Source organism: Micromesistius poutassou (genome assembly GCF_964030765.1).
Source record: "Micromesistius poutassou genome assembly, chromosome: 10".
Lineage (NCBI taxonomy): Eukaryota > Metazoa > Chordata > Actinopteri > Gadiformes > Gadidae > Micromesistius > Micromesistius poutassou.
The window spans coordinates 2,037,416-2,047,415 of record NC_140280.1 but is presented as its reverse complement, the minus strand read 5'-3'; the positions used below and the strand labels follow the sequence as shown (position 1 = coordinate 2,047,415).

The following is a 10,000-nucleotide window of genomic DNA, read 5'->3' as shown; positions in this document are numbered from 1 at the left end:
TTTCCGATTAGTTTCCAACATTCCTCCAGAAAAAAAACAAAAAAAACATAGAATCATTAACATTCCCAGAAATGTATAAAAGCTTTTTCCATGAAAATTGTTTGATATTAAATACTAAAGTCATCTGTTCTCACTTTGGGCCACTGGCGCCCCCTGCAGGTGATGGAGTTTTACTGCGAGTCGTGCGAGACGGCCATGTGTCTGGACTGCACGGAGGGCGAGCACCGCGAGCACGTCACCGTCCCGCTGCGGGACGTCCTGGAGCAGCACAAGGCGGCGCTGAAGACCCAGCTGGACGCCATCCGCGGCAGGTGGGTCCCTCCTCCGCACGCACAGCCGTCTGAAATGTACCCCGTGAGGCTTTAAGTGCCCACGCCTCGTCGGAGGGTTTTGACCCAAATTGAAATTTAATCGCGCTCTATTTTTGGGGCTTTGGCGTGGTAGGGTTAGTCACCAGGGGCGACGTGAGGCCTGCCCTGGTGGCAGGGAGACCAGACCTCACCTCACCCCCCTTAAGCACACCTAGAGAACCAGACCAGAGGAACTCATCTATATATATCATTCTATATGTATCATTCTATATGTATCATTCTATATTTATATCATTCTATATATATCATTCTATATATCATTCTATATGTATCATTCTATGTATATCATTCTATGTGTATCATTCTATATTTATATCATTCTATATATATATATATCATTCTATATATATATCTCATTTGTTCCTCAAGCGTTTCAGCTCCAGTGTGTATTGATCTGTCCTCCGCAGCATGGCCCGTTCTGTTCTGACCTTTGCTTCTTCATAGAAGTCACTGCTTGCGTAGGCGGCTTGAGTTATTTAGAGCGAGCTTACAGTCTATAAAGGGAACTCTTTGTTCCCCCTGTTGCGTCAATCACGATGGCATGGTCGATTGAATAACGATGAATATCAACACTTAACTTAAGGCTTAACTTACTTACTACAACTATAACGGCAGCACGCAATAAAACAAATAACATAAAAACAGGAATAAAATCGTAATAAATTATTTTGGGATAGGATGGTACTGGATGTGGTTTGGTGTATGTGTACGTGCGGGGAAGTCAATCGCGGCGTGTTTAAGATGACAGCGCGTGCGTACGTCCCCGCTCCGCCCCACAGACTCCCTCAGCTGACGGCGGCCATCGAGCTGGTGACGGAGATCTCCCGGCAGCTGACGGAGGGGAAGAACCAGGCGGTGGCCGGGATCAGCAGCACCTTCGACGACCTGGAGAGGGCGCTGCAGCAGCGCAAGAACGCCCTGATCACGGACCTGGAGAACATCTGCAGCTCCAAGCAGAAGGTGGGACACGGTCACCGACGTGGTCACCGACGCGGTCACCGACGTGGTCACCGACGTGGACGCTGACGTGGTCACTGACGTGGTCACCGACGCGGTCACCGACGTGGTCACCGACGTGGACGCTGCCTCAACATTTACTGCTGTATTTTAAAGCTGCGCTATGTCACTTTTCTATTTACTCAGTTAGAATTAATGCTGCACTAGAAAGTTTCTCAAGAATATATATATACTTGTTGTAAGTCGCTTTGGATAAAAGCGTCTGCTAAATGCTCTAAATGTAAATGTAAGAATAAAACTCTCCAGCCCACAAGTCAATCCATCCAGGGAGTCTTTTAAACGATTTTTTGCTCTAATTAGTAAATAGTGATGGATTCTCCCCACCGCTAGTGGGACCGCTGACACGGTGCATTTGGTACAGAGATTATTTTGAAGATGTCATTTAGGAGCGATTAGGCATCTTGCTCAAGGATGAGAGGCGAACACCATAGCGACCACACTGTCCTGACCATCTACGCACACTCTCAGACGGTCAACCAGACGTTGGACATGACCTTTCACATCTTCATGGTACTCTTATTGTGGTCCTTCCAGGATAAGCTTTTCACTCTCCTTTAATTGACTTCCATCCGTCTCTCTGTCTCTCCACGTCTCTCTCTCGCCTTCCTCAATCTTTCTCCTTTTCTCTCTCATCCGACCGGCGTCCCTCCCCTCCCCTCCCCTCCTCTCCTCTCCTCGCCGCGCCCCCCCCCCCCCCCACCCCCAGGTCCTGCAGGCCCAGCTGACCTCCCTGCTGCAGGGGGCAGAGCACATCCAGAGCAGCTGTGGCTTCACCGAGCAGGCCCTCAGCCATGGCAGCTCCACCGAGGTACTGTCCAGAGGAGCCGCGGTGACGGTCGTCGGTCATTCTGACTGACGCTAGTTTGGAGCCAATGGAATGGCAGCAGCAACACAAAACTTAATTAACTAAAAGCAGAAATCTCTAAATAAATTCAGTACGCCGTTTATGTTCCAATAATCACAGCGTTACCTTGGGCTGTCCTGAATCACAGTATAGGTAAACAGAATTTGTTATGGTATAGTAAAGTAATAATAATATAATTATATTTATTATAGTGCACTTTTAGAAAAAGTGCCGGAAGTGACAGATCAAACATTTGGACGGTGGTTTTCCAGACCACCGTAAATTCACAATAATAACAACTCAGAAAACAGTCATTCCATGCAGAAAACAGTCATCCCACTCCGAGCCTCTCTGTCCCCTGTGTGTGTGCGACCAGGTGCTGCTGGTGCAGAAGCAGATGAGTGAGCGCGTCACTGCACTGGCCAGACACGACTTCCCAGAGAAACCACATCAGAACGCACACCTGGACTGTCAGGTAAGAGACGTCTGTTCACACTGTGAACCCCCCCCTGTTCATCCTCTCTCTCTCTCTCGCTCTCGCTCTCTCTCTCTCTCTCCCCCTTGCTCTCTCCCTTGCTCTCTCTCTCTCTCTCTCCCTTGCTCTCTCTCTCTCTCTCTCTCTCTCTTTAGAATAGTTCTCTCACTAGAATAGTCCACATTGTTCCCATTTTTTGGGGATTAGATGTTTAAGTATCCTTTGTCATAACATGATGTCAATTATGGGTACGGTTCATGTTGTTATCAACTGACAAATTAATTATACATTCTGTGTGTGGTTGAATTTGTAAATGAACCTCCAAAAATGGTCTTAGTTAAGGCTGTGAAGACACAAGAGAGCAGCATGCGTCCTCCCACTCCCTCCAGAGTATTATCCCCCTCCCTTACAGTGCAGGGCTGGGTCATGACCACAGGTTGGTTAGAAACCGTTTATTCAAGCTTGTTCAGATTCGCCTGGTGTCCCGTCGGCCTACCACTGACCTCAGATCAGGGATGCCTGTAGCTCTCTGTTCTGGCTTATCTTAACGTACAGACAGCTTGTCTGTACGTACCTTAGCTTGTCCTTGCTCTCATAAGAGGCTTAATGTGGTAAAGGACTATTGTAGCTGGAAACGGAAACTGATTCTTAATGGAACATCTACACAGGAGTACAGAGGCCCATACTCCTGTGTTCTGAGATCTAAAAGCTACATCTTTTAGATAATTGTGTTTAAAGGCTAACTGATGATTCGAAAGCCTTTGTGCAATTACGTAACCATAGCTGAAAACTGTTTAAAAAGTGTTTAAAATAAAAGTGTGAGACTTTCGTGGAAAACATGAAACGGTCCGGGTGGACCCCGACCCTTTCAAACGGTCGTGTACGTCTGGATCCAACGTTGGTTCTACCTCATTGCTGGTTCTACCTCATTGTTGGTTCTACCTCATTGTTGGTTCTACCTTATTGTTGGTTCTACCTCATTATTGGTTCTACCTCATTGTTGGTTCTACCTCATTGTTGGTTCTACCTCATTATTGGTTCTACCTCATTGTTGGTTCTACCTCATTATTGGTTCTACCTCATTGTTGGTTCTACCTCATTATTGGTTCCACCTCATTATTTGGTTCTACCTCATTGTTGGTTCTACCTCATTATTGGTTCTACCTCATTGTTGGTTCTACCTCATTATTGGTTCTACCTCATTGTTGGTTCCACCTCATTGTTGGTTCCACCTCATTGTTCTACCTCATTGTTGGTTCTACCTCATCATTGGTTCTACCTCATCGTTGGTTCTTACCTCATTGTTGGTTCTACCTCATTGTTGGTTCTACCTCATTATTGGTTCTACCTCATTGTTGGTTCTACCTCATTGTTGGTTCTACCTCATTATTGGTTCTACCTCATTGTTGGTTCTACCTCATTATTGGTTCTACCTCATTGTTGGTTCTACCTCATTATTGGTTCTACCTCATTGTTGGTTCTACCTCATTGTTGGTTCTACCTCATTATTGGTTCTACCTCATTGTTGGTTCTACCTCATTATTGGTTCTACCTCATTGTTTTTATTTAAAACGTGTTGCCCCCCCCCCCCCCCCCGCAGGTGGAGACGGACGGGCTGCGCCGCTCCATCCAGAACCTGGGGGTCCTCATCACCACGGCGGCCGTGGGCCCACACCTCGGTCGCCACCGGGGAGGGCCTCCGCCACGCCACCGCCGGCAACCGCAGAGCGTTACCGTGACGACCAAGGACAAGGTACGAGCGCCACCGGACGGATTCGAGCAAGCGTCGGGTGTTTTTTGGTTGATGTCTTTATTTATTTTTGATGCGTTTTATTTCCCCCCCTCAGGGGATTTGATTTGCTTCAGTAAGACGATTATGAATTTGTTAATTTTACGTTGAAGAAAGTTGAAGAAATATAGCAGATTGTTTGCAGACACTACCAAGAGCTACTCGGAGGTTACATGGTGGTTGTTCTGTTGTCTCTCTCCCTCTCTCTCTCTCTCTCTCTCTCTCTCCCTCTCTCTCTCCCCCCCTCCCTCCCCCTCTTCTCCCTCTCCCTCTCTCCTCCCTCTCTCCCCTCTCTCCTCTCTCTCTCTCTCTCTCTCTTTCTCCCCCTCCCTCTCCCCCCTCCCTCCCTCCCTCCCTCTCCTCTCCACTCCACCTCCTCCTCCTCCTCACCGGTCCCCTCCCCTCCTGTATAACTCTGTCCCCTGTCTACCCCCCTGCCCCCCCGTCCCCCCGTCCCCCGTCCCCCCCCTCCCTCTCTCTCTCTCTCTCTCCCCTCCCTCTTCCCTCCCCCCTCCCTCTCTCTCTCTCCCTCCCTCCCTCCCTCCCTCCCTCCCTCTCTCCTTAACTCCACCTCCTCCTCCTCCTCACCGGTCCCCTCCCTCCTGTATAAACTCTGTCCCCCCCCTTCCCCCCCCCCGTCCCCCCCGTCCCCCCCTCCCTCTCTCTCTCTCCCTCTCTCTCTCCCTCTCTCTCCCTCTCCCTCTCTCTCTCCCTCTCCCCCCCTCCCTCCCCCCCCTCCCCCCTACAGGACGGGGAGCTGGTGCGGACGGGCAACGCCCTGCTGCGGGCGGAGATCACCTCGGCGGGGGACGGCGAGCGCGCCGCCGACGCCGAGGTCACCGACAACAAGAACGGGACGTACGAGGTGGGCTACGTGCTGCGCGGCGAGGGCGACTTCCTGTTCAGCCTGGCGCTGTACGGCCAGCCCCTGCGCGGCAGCCCCTTCCGCCTGCGGGCGCTCAAGCCCTCCGACGTGCCGGCGTCGCCCGACGACGTGAAGCGCCGCGTCAAGTCGCCCGGCGGCACGGGGGGCCACGTGCGCAGAAGGCGGTGCGCCGGCCCTCCAGCATGTACAGCACCACACAAGAAGAAGGAGAACCCCATAGAGGACGAGCTCATCTACAGAGTAGGTGGGTGTCCCCCCGTCTGCCGCCGCCGCCGCCGCCGCCGCGAGCGCTAATGGGGCTAGGGCCGCGCCATGAGGGGTGGGGCCGTGAGGTTTAGGGCCCCGAAGGTCTGGGGGCCGTGAGGTTTAGGGCCCCGAGGTCTGGGGGCCGTGAGGTTTAGGGCCGCGAGGTCTGGGGCCGCGAGGTTTAGGGCCGCGAGGTCTGGGGCCGCGAGGTTTAGGGGCCCCGAGGTCTGGGGCCGCGAGGTTTAGGGCCCCGAGGTCTGGGGGCCGCAAGGTTTAGGGCCCCAAGGGCTAGGGGCCACGAGGTTTAGGGCCCCAAGGGCTAGGGGCCACGAGGCTTAGGGCCCCAAGGGCTAGGGGCCACGAGGTTTAGGGGCCCCGAGGTCTGGGGGCCGTGAGGTTTAGGGCCCCGAGGTCTGGGGGCCGTGAGGTTTAGGGCCCCAAGGTCTGGGGCCACGAGGTCTGGGGGCCGCGAGGTTTAGGGCCCCAAGGTCTGGGGCCACGAGGTCTGGGGGCCGCGAGGTTTAGGGCCCCAAGGTCTGGGGCCACGAGGTCTGGGGCCACGAGGTTTAGGGCCCCAAGGTCTGGGGGCCGCGAGGTTTAGGGCCCCGAGGGCTAGGGGCCACGAGGTTTAGGGCCCCAAGGTCTGGGGGCCGCGAGGTTTAGGGCCCCAAGGTCTGGGGGCCGCGAAGGCTTCATCTATCTACAAAAAAAAAAAAAAAATTATTATTTCATAAGTTTCAAACCGATCCGATCTATCAGATGGTGAACTTCTCTGTCGTTTCTTCGCCGTGTGTCCCCTCAGGTTCATCTATCAGATGGTGAACCTCTCTGTTGTTTCTTCGCCGTGTGTCCCCTCAGGTTCACGAGGCCGGGAGAAGGGCGAGTTCACCAACCTGCAGGGCATCTCCGCCTCCAGCAACGGCAGGGTGGTGGTGGCCGACAGCAACAACCAGTGCATACAGGTGGGGCTGATGACTGACTGATGACTGATGATTGACTGATGACTGACTGATGACTGACTGACTGATGACTGACTGATGACTGACTGATGACTGATGATTGACTGATGATTGACTGATGACTGACTGATGATTGACTGACTGATGATTGACTGATGACTGACTGACTGATGATTGACTGATGATTGACTGACTGATGATTGACTGATGATTGACTGACTGATGATTGACTGATGATTGACTGATGATTGACTTATGACTGACCAATGACTGACTGACTGATGACTCCATACTGACTCACTGACTGATGACTCCATGACTGATGACTTTATTGCACCAACATAATACTGTACATACCCATCAACAGCATGTCACCCCTGTTCTCCTGACCTCCCTCCGTCCTCCCAACAGGTGTTCTCCAACGACGGGCAGTTCAAGATGCGGTTCGGGGTGCGGGGCCGTTCCCCGGGGCAGCTGCAGAGGCCCACCGGCGTGAGCGTGGACCTGAACGGGGACATCGTGGTGGCGGACTACGACAACCGCTGGGTCAGCATCTTCTCGTCGGACGGCAAGTTCAAGGTGACACATGACCGGCCGACGCGAAGGCAAACGCGTGCTTTTGACTGTGTTAAAAATAGTAAAGGGTAAAAGGACTGCCTTTATGTATGGAGCTTTTCTAACCAGTGGCCACTCATTCCAAACATTCACCCATTCATGCACACATTCATTCAACGTTCAGCAGTCTGGGTGAGGTGTCTTAATCAGGGACACCTCCACACTCGGCCAGGAGGAGCCGGGGATCGAACCGGCAACCGTCCGGTAACGGTTACCAGCCAACCCGCTCTCCCTCTTGAGCCACATGCGTCCGTGTTCAGTTTGAAACACTTTTCTACCCATTTTGTGTAAAAAAATTAAAACACAGCTTTTTCCAGCGCCCGAATCCCGTCAAAATATCCTCTTCTGTGTTCACACATCAATTTAAGATGATGTTTTATTCACCCCCACCCCCCACCCCCCCCTTTCCCCAGAACAAAATCGGGGCGGGGCGCCTAATGGGTCCAAAGGGCGTGGCCGTGGACAGGAACGGACACATCATCGCCGTGGACAACAAGGCCTGCTGTGTCTTCATCTTCCAGTCCAACGGGAAGCTGGTCAACAAGTTCGGAGCGAGGGGGACGTCTGAGAGGCAGTTTGCAGGTGAGGGGAGGGGCTTATGAAAGGTCGTTAGCAGGTAAGGGGAGGGGCTTCTGATGGGTAGTCAGCAGGTAAGGAACAGGGGCTTCTGATAGGTATTCAGCAGGTGAGGGGAGGGGCTTATGAAAGGTAGTTAGCAGGTGAGGGGGAGGGGCTTCTGATAGGTAGTTAGCAGGTGAGGGGTGGGGCTTCTGATAGGTTCTAAGCAGGTGAGGGGCGGGGCTTCTGATAGGTAATTAGCAGGTAAGGGGAAGGGGTTTCTGATAGGTAGTTAGCAGGTGAGGGGAGGGGCTTCTGATAGGTATTGGCCAGTGGGGAGGGGCTTCTGGAAGGTGGTGGAATGATTGACAGGTGAAGGGGTCCATGCACACGGACTCATTCTGGTCCTGTGAAGAGCGTTCAGGGTGCGCCCTCATTTTCCTATTGCCTATCTTTCACCTCTGAACCCCCTCCTCTATGTCTGTTCTTCCTCCTGTTTTCCCCTTCAGAAAAGCTTGGCCCCATTGTAAATAAGTCAGTCCCAGTTTTCAGTAGTATTGAGCGTGGCGTTGGTACCACTGTAGTCTGTAACCCAGTGCCTTGTCTAACCTCGCTCCCTAGTTAGTTTTTAAACACAACCTTTTGATCAACCTGTTTTTATATAACTCTCACGTGAGGTATGTTTTGTTGTGGATTGCGATCAGGATGATCGATAGTGCCATGTCAATCGTGTTGTGTTGATTCTTCTGTGTTTGTAATTGTTTTATGTGATGATAATGTTGGCATATGAAACTTGATGTGATGTGACCGTCAAATAACAGAATCAAGTAACATTGTGACGACAACATGAGCAGGATACTGAAGTGAAATGTGTGTCAATAATACAATAACACTATGCAATGAGCATCAATGATTTCTCATTTTACTATCTGGATCAAATACTCCAGTAACACATGAAAGCATTCAGCTGTAAAACCATCTAATGCTTACGACTCTATAGTTGGAAGAGCCCATTGAGATGGACTGGTTTTGTGATTGTTTGTTTGTCGTATGTGGAGATTGACTTCAACTATTCAGAGTTGAATTATCTTTGTGCATGAAACAATGGCTTTTGTTTTTACCATCAACCATCAAGTGATTACTTCTGATTCTATTTTTTTTAATATATATATATATATATAATAATATAAAAATATCCATATTAAACTGGGGGATAAAAGTCTGGATTTGGAGATTAAGGTACAATTTTGCAGAGATAGACTAGTTCAAACTTTCATTTGTGTTTTGACCTAGATCTAGTTTACATAAATACTTATGGTTGATGGACGTTTTTGAACACCATCAACTGAGAAAAAGTGAATTTTGACTTTATTCTCAAACACAGATTATTTTCCCCTTATTCTTTTTTGTTTGACACAAATAACTACTCATAGTTTAATCAAAGGGTTAAAGCAACGTGTGCGGCCATCAGCATAATCCTCATTCCCAAGTGTAGAAGAATAACATCAAACCGTGCATTAACGCTGCACTACCACCACCCCTCTCCTCCAGGTCCACACTTTGTGGCTGTGAACAACAAGAACGAAATCATCGTGACCGACTTCCACAATCACTCTGTGAAGGTAAACTATGAAAACAGTTATTAATACTAATATCAACAACTATCAACCTTCACCGTCCTCCACTGTACAAACATCAGCCTTATTTAATTAATGGTAGATACAGATTTGGTCTCTCTCCACACATGCCCCCAGACGTGTCGTCTCCGTGTTGTCTCCATCAGGTGTACAACGCGGACGGAGAGTTCCTCTTCAGGTTCGGCTCCCACGGGGAAGGGAACGGCCAGTTCAACGCGCCCACCGGCGTGGCCGTGGACGCCAACGGGAACATCATCGTGGCAGACTGGGGGAACAGCAGGATACAGGTGAGGCCCCCCCCGACCGTCAGCTGCTCCACGTCCTCACTGGTACGGGCTGTCACTGGTACGGGCTCACTGGTACGGGCTCTCACTGGTACGGAAGGGCTCTCACTGCAGGTCAGCTGACGTTTAGCGGAACCTTCTTATGAAACACGTTTTCAAATGTTTGTTTTCAAAAACTTGAGAGCGAGAACACACCAAGGAAAACAGTGTCGGATCTGTGTGTGTAAATTCCAGCTCTGGGTGAGGTAAGCTCTCTATATCTGTCTCTGTCTCTCTCTCTCTCTCTCTCTCTCTCTCTCGCTCTCTCTCTCTCGCTCTC

At 50.7% G+C, this 10,000-nt stretch overlaps 1 protein-coding gene across 1 annotated transcript in view; it reads left to right on the top strand.

The window, feature by feature from the left end:
• The window catches only part of LOC311353828 (tripartite motif-containing protein 3-like), a gene marked incomplete at its 3' end in the record, with an annotated part of 22,287 nt that overhangs the window by 6,434 nt on the left and 5,853 nt on the right, over positions 1-10,000 (top strand). The window contains 16 exon segments of the mRNA XM_084473640.1: positions 160-311; positions 1,151-1,331; positions 2,095-2,196; positions 2,609-2,707; positions 4,308-4,376; positions 4,378-4,429; positions 4,432-4,460; positions 5,245-5,533; positions 5,536-5,579; positions 5,581-5,626; positions 6,487-6,590; positions 6,999-7,166; positions 7,616-7,784; positions 8,270-8,311; positions 9,312-9,382; positions 9,544-9,684. Of these exon segments, the coding sequence (XP_084329766.1) occupies positions 160-311; positions 1,151-1,331; positions 2,095-2,196; positions 2,609-2,707; positions 4,308-4,376; positions 4,378-4,429; positions 4,432-4,460; positions 5,245-5,533; positions 5,536-5,579; positions 5,581-5,626; positions 6,487-6,590; positions 6,999-7,166; positions 7,616-7,784; positions 8,270-8,311; positions 9,312-9,382; positions 9,544-9,684 (1,758 nt within the window).